Below are 10,555 nucleotides of genomic sequence, written 5' to 3' on the forward strand. Positions count from 1 at the left end.
TCAATGATTAGAAGCACTCTCTTCCTTGTAAGTTAAATATCTCTATTTAGACAAGTACATGTAAGGAAAATGTGGGTAATATTCTACTATCTAAAGTAGGGCTCTTGTCATATTTCACTTTTGCAAAGTGATTGACTGTTTTCTTATTCTATTCTTGATGTGGGGATCCTCTTTTGAATGAGAGCTTCTATGTGTGGAGTGTATATATTTTTTAGAATTATCAGGAGGATTGCCACTAACGTGCATGCATGATCCAAATCGATTACATCATTTGTAAACATTTTGATTTAGATATACTCGTTAAAGATGTGGAAAAATTGTGAATAGCCACGTGTGACACAAAGAAGGGATGTGGATCACCTACACATTAGCACAAAACTACTTTATACTTTGGACAGGTGTTGGCAATGCAATTCTTCTGCGTAAAGCTTTGAAAGTGATGAGGGGAACATGTGGCAAAAAATAGTGAGATATCTTGGTCAATGATATCTTATGTGGGGTGTAGGAAGATGAGACTTTGCTTTCTTTTATAAACAGAAAGCGATTGAGAAAGGGAAATGGGAATTTTTTTTGAGAAATGTTTGAAATTCGAGAGACTTCTTTGAAATGTACCCAAGATTTGAATTTCAACACCCATGTACACACCCACAGCCTCAAACTACTTGAGCTACAACCCCATTGGCAAAAATGGGAATATCAAAGGAGAAGTTTTGGTTGATCAGCTAGCATAACCTTGAATAGCGGACATATAATAGGTTAAGCACTTGTGAAACTTCCACTAGACCATATGAGCTTAGAAGGAGGCACTTCTCCCGAACCTAGTAGGCCGCAAGCTTTGGTGTCATTGTAGCATAATAAGCTTCCGAGGGGGGATATAGGCAAGCTTGGATTTTCTTGCCCAATAAATTAACCGAGTGATCTTTAGTGTGTAGCGCATGGATCGATCAGAGAAGAAGCCCTTTCTAGATCGAGAAGCTGGTTCATATGGCGCATCGGATGGGGGAACGTCGACGAAGCAATCGCTGGTGGCAAAGCTACGCCGGGTAAGTGGCCTCTGATTGGATAGTACACAGAAGTGATCAAGTCGAGTAACAGTTGATGAGAAATGAAAATGAAGGTCACTCGAGGTCAAATTGAGTAAGAGATGGCGAGTAAGATTGGGCGGGAATGGGACCAGTCGTGCTGATTAATATTGGGATTTAGAGCTGATTAAGGTTGGGATATAATTAATTAGTACAGCTGATATTCAAGCTGATTCGGATTAGAGAGGTGATGATCAAGGGGGTGTGTGTTTTGTTTTCTTTCATGGCCGCAGGCGGGATTTAGAGCTTACTAAGATTGGGATTGAGTTGGGAATTAGAGCTGATTTAGAATGGGATTATAACAGCTGATTAAGCTGATTGGTATTAGAGAGGTGATTAAGGGTTGTGTGTATGGGCGTGCGCTTGTTTTTGGGGTTGCAGGTGGGGGCGGAGGTGCTGGGGACGTTCTTTCTGATGTTTGCAGCGTGCGGGTCGATCATGGCAGGGTGGGACGTGATGGGGCAGGCCCTGACGGTGGCGTTCGCACTGGTGATGCTCATCTCCTCCCTCGGCCCCATCTCGGGCGCCCATTTCAACCCTGCAATCAGCTTGGCTTTCGCAGCAACCAGGCAGTTCCGATGGAGTGAGGTAAACATTAATTCTAATTGCGATCTGCCGCAGTTCGTCGTCTTGTCGTGGGCATCATCTAATTCCCTTTCAGATTGCATTTCCAAGCCTTCCAAGAGAGCAAAATCAGCGTCAAATCGATCTGGTCTGGAGTTTCCAGTGTGTCAATGGAGCCCTAATTTCTGAGGTTTTTGTTTCGGCTGCAGGAGGGAATCAGGCGCCTGTCTTGGGTTTTGGTTATAGCACCGATTTGGGAGTGGATTAATTAATCAGGGTGTTAGAAATGAGTGGTGTGATTAAGATTGAAACAATCGGGATTGAGATGGGATGTTATGGTTGCTTTTTGTGAGAGAGGCAGGTGGCGTGGTACGTCGGGGCGCAGGTGGTGGGGGGCACAGCGGCGATGTGGGTGGTGAAGGAGGTGTACGATGATGGATCAGCAGCGGCGAGCCTGACGCAGCCCTCTGGCGGGTGGAGTCAGTCCTTCCTCATGGAGGTCCTGCTATCCTTCAGCCTCGCCTTCATAGCCACCGCTACGAACATCCTGCCCAACATTGTGAGTACCTAAAGCACATCTCAGAGTAATAGACTGCAGTTGCATGTTTTGTTCCTTTTCTTTTTCCCGAGAGAGAGAGAGAGAGAGAGAGTGTGCGTGTGCGCGCGGCCTGCATGTACATGCTGTGAGAGTGCGCGCATTGTGACTTGTGAGTAAGGTCACGTGAGTTGGCACACGCCACACACACACACACACACACACACTCTCTCTCTCTCTCTCTCTCTCTCTCTCTCTCTCTCAAGTGACTCAACCTTGACAAGTAGGGCTTATGTCAATGTTCAATACCCCACATTGTTAGTAAGGACATGTGAATGGGCATACACACACACACACACACACGTATAAGCGTTCTTAGACACATATACACATGGAAGAAAATGCTTCTCCCTTCTTTTTTCATTAGGGAAAGTGTCCCTTACCACCCTATCCGATTCCTCCTTCCTCTCACACATATTCAAGAGTGACCCCCCTGCAAAATTGAAGAATCATTTTCTTTTGGCTTTGCTTTCTCCTATACTCTTTCTTCGTTCACTTTACTTTCTTCGACCGCACTTCTATCCGAAGGGTGCAACAATGTGAAAGGGAATCATTATGTATATGTATCCATTACATCATGTATCCTTACATCTACACACACAACAAAAAATATCATTTAGATGTCATCCATTCACATATCTCAAAAACATTACCCTAAGCTTGAACAAATGGGTCCAAGTTTATGAGCCTTTTGGTTAGCAATCATGATTTTTTAAAGCATTTATCTTATGTCGTTTCATATCATAGTTCTAGCTTCCAAAAGTTACTCACATGGAGCTGACCCCTACGTGAATTCTTTACAGAAATTTACAAGTTTTTTGTAAACTCACTTGGAGCCAACATTTAAATAAAGCCTTTACAAGCCCTTCCAAAAAGTATGTTGACTTTCAATGCATTGGGTGTAGACATGTAGCTAGCACATGATATGGGTATATCTTTTTGGTAGAGAATCACATTGCCTTTCTTAAGGCCTTTCACAAACATCTTTTGACCAGTGGTAAGATTGAGGCTTTCAAAGGTTGATAAATGGCTAGTGCAAAATATTTAAGAAAGGAGGACTTTTATTTTTGTTTCTTCAATGTGGCGCGCTTCATAAAAATGACAAATTATTCATAGACAACTATTCAAAGTTTAAATAATGCCTATTTACATGTCTACATGAATTGTGTAGTTTAAGCAAGATATCACTAATTAGCTAGGTGAGGAAAGCGAATAATAAAGGCACATGTGGTAGACCTATGCTACTTCATTTGTGAAACTGTGTGATGGTATGCAAACATGTTACACTATTGGCTCCTCAATCCTAATCTTGGATCCTCAAGCACATGTAGATTAGATGCTTGAAACGAAGGCAAATGAGCTTTACACCACTTACCAATGACCATGCTAAGATCTCAATTGGTAGTGGAAATGTCTAGGACATTACTTAGTCAATGTTGAAAATTTATTTTCTCCTCCATCAAAATACAAAGGCTTTCTTTCTTTTCCATCAAGGACCTTTTCCAGTAATTGTTCAAAAGTCTTAAGATTTAATATTTTCCTTGTTAGTTTCTTAGAAGAATTAATATTCATTATCATATGAGCACTATGTAACTCCTTGTTAGTTTCTTAGAAGTATTAATATTGGTTGTCATATTAGCACTACGTAACTTAAAAAATATGCATGCCATACTTTAAGTGTCCTTTTCATAAGTGCAAGTGCATGAGTATATCCAAAAGTGAGAGTGTCTTAATGGTTTAAGTTCTAGAATGCATTTTGAAGTTATTGTTGTATCGCATGCTATTAAAGTGAAATGCATGTGCATTGACATATTTTTGATTAATTACAAATCTATTATTATATGTTTTGCATTGTTTTTGAGTCCCCACAAGTCTACAAGCTATATCAACATCATACATCCATTTTAATCAAGTTTACTAGAAGCCTAGCCAATAAAAACTTGAAAGATAAGTATAATGTTGAACCAGGATGTTGTAACAAAAATCATATAAAAAGTGAAGAATAACCTTGAAGTTTGTGCAACGACTGAACAAGTAACATTACACCCTCAATAAAGTATCTACCGTGAAGAAAACCCATTGTGTGGTTTTATATGTAGAATACTGCACAAATTATCCAATGACATCAAGTACAACATATTTACCTGTGCTCATGACTCTTTTGATGACATTTTATAGGATGGCATACAAGGAGGGGCTGTAGTTGGACTAACTGTTGCTATGAATATGATATTAGGAGGGTATGTCACCTTTGTTGTTAAAAAATAGAGCACCTAACTTTGGCTGGTAACTTTATTAAGTGGCAAGCAACAATTCACTTATTCATGAACTACATGATATTTTGATTTCTTTAAAAAATTAAAATGCTAATCTTCTTGCCCCTTATGCAGTGGAATTTCAGGAGCATCAATGAATCCAGTGAGATCCTTGGCCCCAGCTATAATTCAAAATAACTATAAACAATTGTGGATATATATTTTTGCACCTATAATAGGTGCCACCTTGGGTGCATTTTCTTTTCAACTCATCTACTTAGACTAATGAAAAGTAAACAACATTAGATACCATTACAAAGCTATTAGCTTTTTGTACACTCCAAACAAATTTATAGTTCCAAATCACATGGTCATCTTTCTTTAATGGGGGCCAATTTTTTATATACTTGCTTTGCAAGACCATTGTATACTCCAAAATCACATAGTTAGATCTCTTTAATGAGGGATAATTTTCTACATACTTCTCTCTCCTTTGTGAGGGTTTAAAAATATTTCAACATGTGTTTCTCATGGCTTTTGTACAACTTGGGGCTTATCAAAGATATCATTTTTTAACATGATACTTTTTCAAGATTTTGAATGTCGTCATTTTTTTGGTCCCACATAAAAGACAAGACATAGGTACAACATGCCTCTAAATGAATCAAAGTCTTTAAGGTTAACCTTGATTAATATTGACTGGGCGCTCCGTGCCTGGATTCTCTTGGCGCTTCATGCTAGTGTTCTCTCGGTGCTTCACATCGGGGTTCGAAAGCAAGTTTCATGTAAGAAGAGGGATCATGGAAGGTTGATACAAGGAATATAATTTGAACTCTAAAATCTTTGGCAACTGAGACTAATACGGTCTTGGTGGATACACAAAAATATGATATATGGGGATGTGGCAATCACTAATATATAGGGAACGAAAGACCAACATAAACTTAAACAAGCCTAAACTATATCTCCAAAGAATCCTTATGACCATTTCTCAAAGTTTTCTCAAAGAGAAATATATTTAATGGCGATTTCTATTCACTTTGGGCTTATCATCGTCCATCGCCATCTCCTTCTTCTCCTTCATCCTCTCTTCATACTTCAATACCCCTTGCAAAAGCCACTTCAAACTAACCTCTCATACCGAAGGTATTGGCTAAAGGTTTTGACAACATATGATGATCAAGTGGATTAATGATCATCAATAGTTTGTATAAATCACGATCCCTTCTTCGATACGCTTATTGGAGAGCTTTGAAGTTATTGAGTGTTCTATTAGAACTCATGCACCTCATTCATGCTAAGATGCTTGAGGTAGAAGCTCGTGAGAGTGATGTGCACCTCATTCATGCTAAGAAGTTTGAGGTAGAAGCTTGTGAGAGTGATGTGCACAACAAGATTGCCACATCGAGACTCATGGTAGAGGTTGAGAGGAAGCAATGTGTGGTAGGTGACAAAGGGCACCCCTTGACAGTAGACGATTTAATGTCCAAAGCCTTCTGCTACTATAGAAGCAAGAAAAATAATCCTTTGACTTGGTTATGAAGCCCTTCATATTTTAGCCATACACAAACATATAGCAAGCATCTTGTGAATTAAGGCTTTGTGAACTCACTTGCTCTATGCTCTTGATTGAGGGACAATCAAAGCAATATCTTCCCAAGAGCATGAGGGACAATCAAAACATATGATCTTCTCAATGTGAGATGCAACTTTGTGTAATTGACATAGTTGAAAGATATAGTTTGCCCCATTTCTAGAAGAAAGTTACATAATGTTGGGTGACCTTAAGCTCAAAATCAATGCTCATGTGACTATTACTCAACTACTTGTTTCCTTTTAGAATGGCAACCTTGTTTTTCCCAAGATTTAGGAATTTGGAAAGAAGAGGTGAACATTGATGTCTTTAAGATTTAGGGGGCCATGGTGTTAACATATGTTTAGAGAGGCCTTTCATTGAGCGGGCACGCACACGCACACACACACACACACACAGTTTCATGGCATGCATTTAAAGTATGTTTTTATATGCATCTCAACAAAGAAAGGAAGGACTAATCATATACATTTTAACACAAAGGGCAAATGTAGAGACAACACATAAAAGGAAAAGTGAAGTAGCACATGTACATGTGTTAGTATATGCATTACTATATGAATATATAATTAATACATGTATAGAGGAGAAAAACAATTACCGAAAATGGGCATGATGGCTATAAGGGTGATGGCGAGTTAAAATTATAATCAAAGCTAGGAAATAGCAAGTTTGATGGTGGCGATGATAGAATGGCTACATAGATGATGATTATATAATGTATGAATGCTAATACTATTAGTGTTAGGTATAAGATTAGTATAATAAATATTTATGTTTTATTAATATTAATACTAAATTCAATATATAATAGATGCTATATTAATGTTAATAACTATCATTAATAAAAAACTCTAATGTATACTTATATTAATGTTAATATAATATATGAATATAGGTTAAAAACTATTATATTAACATAAAAATAGTGATTATATGCATTAATAAGTAATAATATGTTGGAGAGAGAGAGAGAGGAGCAGGGCAACTAGAGGAGAGAGAGGGGAGGAAAGAGAGGAGGAGGAGGAGGAGGAGGAGGATTGTCTCTCTCTCTCTCTCTCTCTCTCTCTCTCTCTCTCTCTCTCTCTCTCTCTCTCTCTCTCTCTCTCTCTCTCTCTCTCTCTCTCTCTCTCTCTTCCCCCCACCTGCCCGCTCTACTTCACTAGCCCCCACCTACCTACGTGCCTCCTAAGGAGGAGGAGGAGGAGGAGGAGGAGGAGGAGGAGGAGGAGGAGGAAGTGTGGGAGGGAGGGAGGGAAGATACTCTCTCTCTCTCTCTCTCTCTCTCTCTCTCTCTCTCTCTCTCTCTCCCTCCATGGTAAAGACTATCGCCTTGCCAAGCTTTCATGCCATGTGTAGCTTGCATTGCCTATCTTGTTGCTCCTCCTTGCATCACCTCTTGCCACTTTGCTAGCATTCACCCACATGCTCATCTCTTAGCCCTTGCCATGCTAACAATGTCTCCCATTTCTCACCCCGCCTGGCCATGCTTGCCTACTTGCTATATATGCTCCTCCCACCCAACACCCATGCCCCTTGTGCCACTTGCTCACATCACCAAAACCTATAGTTGGCTTGCTTACCCACACACTCACCAAATGGAGAGAGAGAGAGAGAGAGAGAGAGAGAGAGAGAGAGGAGAGAGAGAGAGAGAGAGAGAGAGAGAGAGAGAGAGAGAGAGCGAGAGAGAGAGAGAGAGAGAGGTATGATTTATACCACTTGCAAGCAATAATGTAGCACTTGCAGTGGTTTGCAGATCGAGGCAGGGTGAAGTTATAAACTATAAACCTTGTATTGTGGATCCAAGACAAATTCAACTACCTATCAAGCCATACTTGGTTGGATGAGGTCTTTCATAAATGCATATGTTGGACTAAGGTCTTAAAGGCCCTTCAATTTTGGAATGGGACAAAAGGTGTTGATCTTCCTTTTGCTATTACAATAATTTTTTGAGCTTTGGGCCCGTGCATTTACATTACTTCATATTTGATTTTCAACAAAAGGTACAAAAGAAAAATGCCATTTTATAAAATATTTTTCCACAATGATGAAGGCATTGACCATAAAAGAGCACCCTCATCTTTGGCCTTTATCCCCTAGATAACTCCTTGAAATATCAAGCTCTACATGAGCTAGCATCCATTATATGGCATGATGATGTGATAGGAGTTTACTCACTCTTCTGCTAAGTGACTCACATGGAGGATATGCCACTAATTATATAGCTGGACCACATAGTTCACTTTTAGTTATGGCTTATTTATTATACCACCTCACACTTAGTGATTGCATGTATATATATTTTAGTACTTTCATATTAGACTTTTATCAAGTTGTCAACTAAGTTTTTTATATGGAAAAAGATGAAAGAAAAAGAAAAGAAAGAATATTTTAGCCCTACTTCTTTGTGTGCTTAAATCTCCATTTTTTGTATGTGCTCTTGGTTACTTCACCTCTCTCCTTTTGTGCGTTACATGGTATTAGAGCCATCCCACAACTATGTGAAGCTCAATCCAAGGATGAGATGAAGGCGACAAAGCACAAATGTAAGCAAGCAAGCAACATGTAAGAATCTCAATCGAAGGCTAAGATGAAGGGGATGAAGTGAGAAAGTAAGCAAGCAATAAACATGTATGAAGCTCAGCTGCTGTAAGCCTCTAGGAGGCCCCTGCGGCTATTAGGGTTGCAAATTTTAATTTTTGACATATGAGGTCATTTTGGCCTCCATTCTACCTCACAAATTAGTTGAAAGTAGTTTTTGTAGTTTCAACTATATTTGATGTTTACAATATTGATTGTGTTTTGGCCTCCATTTTGGCCTTGCAAGTTAGTTGAAAGAAAATTTTGTAGTTTTGTAGTGTTTATAGATACAAAGATTATAGATTTTGAATTGAAAAGGTTTCAAATGTTTGCTGGATTGCAGACACAAAGGGTATTTGCATACAGATTGTAGATTATAGTTATTATTGTGTAGTCAGTGCATGAAAGAATCTAGTAAGGCTATTTAAAGTAAATACAAAGACTAGAAATATGCAACTCAAGCTAGAGCCAAATCAAGCTAAAAGAGGAAATATGTCTATAAATTACTATGCATTAAAGATCAAGATTATTGTGGGAGATCTTGGATGTGTTAGTGCAATAGTTGAAGATTATGATATTGTGTGTGCATATTTAGATGGGCTTGGAGATGAGTACAAGAGGTTCATGCCATCTATGAATAACAATGATGATATCCTTAACTTTGCAGATTTGATTTCTATGCCAATAATTAAGAAGAAGAAGTTTGGATTGGATTTCTTTTCTTATCAAAGTAATAACAAGTTTGAATAGATATTTACTCTACTAGTAGAGGTAGAGGTCATGTCTGAGGCCAAAGTGGTAGTTGTGGTCAAAGTTATGGTGCATAGTAAAATAGGGAAGGACAGTCTTGAGGAAGGGGAGTCAAAGAGGGTGAGTTGCAAGTTTTAACAACCTCTCCCTCCCTCTCTCTCTCCCTCCCTTTCTCCCTCTCCCTCCCTTCCTCTCTTTCCCTATTATGTTTACTGTTTTCTCTCCCCCCCCCCTCTCTCTCTCTCTCTCTCTCTCTCTTTCTCTCTCTCTCGTTCCTTCTTTCCTTTTCTCTCTTTCTCTCAGTCTCTCATTTCCTCTCACTCTCTCATTTCCTCTCTTTTTCTCTCAATACACATGATTTTTAACAAAAACAAGTTTAAAAAAAAGAGAAAAAACAAAAACAAAGCAAGAGGGAACAATGCACTCACCGCAAAGGCTCGAGGATGGATTCGGCGGCTCCTCTTCGCCCTCAGTACACTTCCTCCTCTTCTTCGCAAATGATGGCGGCAACGGTGAGAAGCTTTCCTTCTCCCTCTTTCTCTCTTTCTCTCCCTCTCCCTCTCCCTCTCCCTTTCAAATGCAAGATGGAGTTTGCTCTCCCTTTCGTTCATTCATGCAAAATCACGCGCTCGGGTTTCGGCCCACATTTTTTCATCTAAGCACCGTCACTATTTGCTATTTGTGACGCAAATAGTGATGCAAATAGCGACACCGCTATTTTGCGTCAGAAAGCCCCTTTGCTATGCCTTTGTATCCTTGTAGTGAATTGCAACATGAAAGATAGCTTAGCTACATAAGCTACTTGTTGGTGATTTGGGTTTGCACATGTGGGATAAGAAGGTTATTGTCTATTGTAATAACCTTAATAACATGGCCAAGAATCCAATGTATCATACATGGAACAAATACGTAGAGGTCCTATACCATTCCATTCGAGAGTGGACCCTAGTAGGTGATATTGACTTGCTTTATGTCTCAGTGGAGAGGAGCAAGTTGTAAATATTTTCACAATGGCATTGGGATCTGAGAAGCTTTATTGCTTTAGGTTTATGCTTGGAGTACATAAGATCATGCTAAGCTTGAGGGGAAGTGTTGAGATATTGACTCCACCTTAGCTTGCTTTTACTATATGCTT

At 39.3% G+C, this 10,555-nt stretch overlaps 1 protein-coding gene across 2 annotated transcripts; it reads left to right on the forward strand.

Moving 5' to 3' along the window:
• The first annotated feature begins 571 nt into the window (after nucleotides 1–571).
• On the forward strand, nucleotides 572–4,975 carry LOC148033031 (aquaporin NIP6-1-like). Of its 2 annotated transcripts, XM_087683736.1 has the most exons (5): nucleotides 576–1,043; nucleotides 1,464–1,670; nucleotides 2,008–2,205; nucleotides 4,420–4,481; nucleotides 4,632–4,975. In XM_087683736.1, the coding sequence occupies exons 1-5, from the start codon at nucleotides 936–938 to the stop codon at nucleotides 4,780–4,782; spliced, it is 726 nt and encodes a 241-aa protein (XP_087539862.1). In that variant the 5' UTR covers nucleotides 576–935; the 3' UTR covers nucleotides 4,783–4,975. The 2 variants fall into 2 exon arrangements, with proteins under 2 accessions (XP_087539863.1, XP_087539862.1); XM_087683737.1 differs by lacking the exon at nucleotides 4,420–4,481 and having other exon boundaries at nucleotides 572–1,043.
• The last annotated feature ends 5,580 nt before the right edge of the window (nucleotides 4,976–10,555 follow it).

Source organism: Lygodium microphyllum, chromosome 8 (assembly GCF_053477565.2).
Source record: "Lygodium microphyllum isolate KBCC chromosome 8, Lygodium_microphyllum_v1.1.10, whole genome shotgun sequence".
In the NCBI taxonomy this organism is placed as follows: Eukaryota; Viridiplantae; Streptophyta; class Polypodiopsida; order Schizaeales; family Lygodiaceae; genus Lygodium; species Lygodium microphyllum.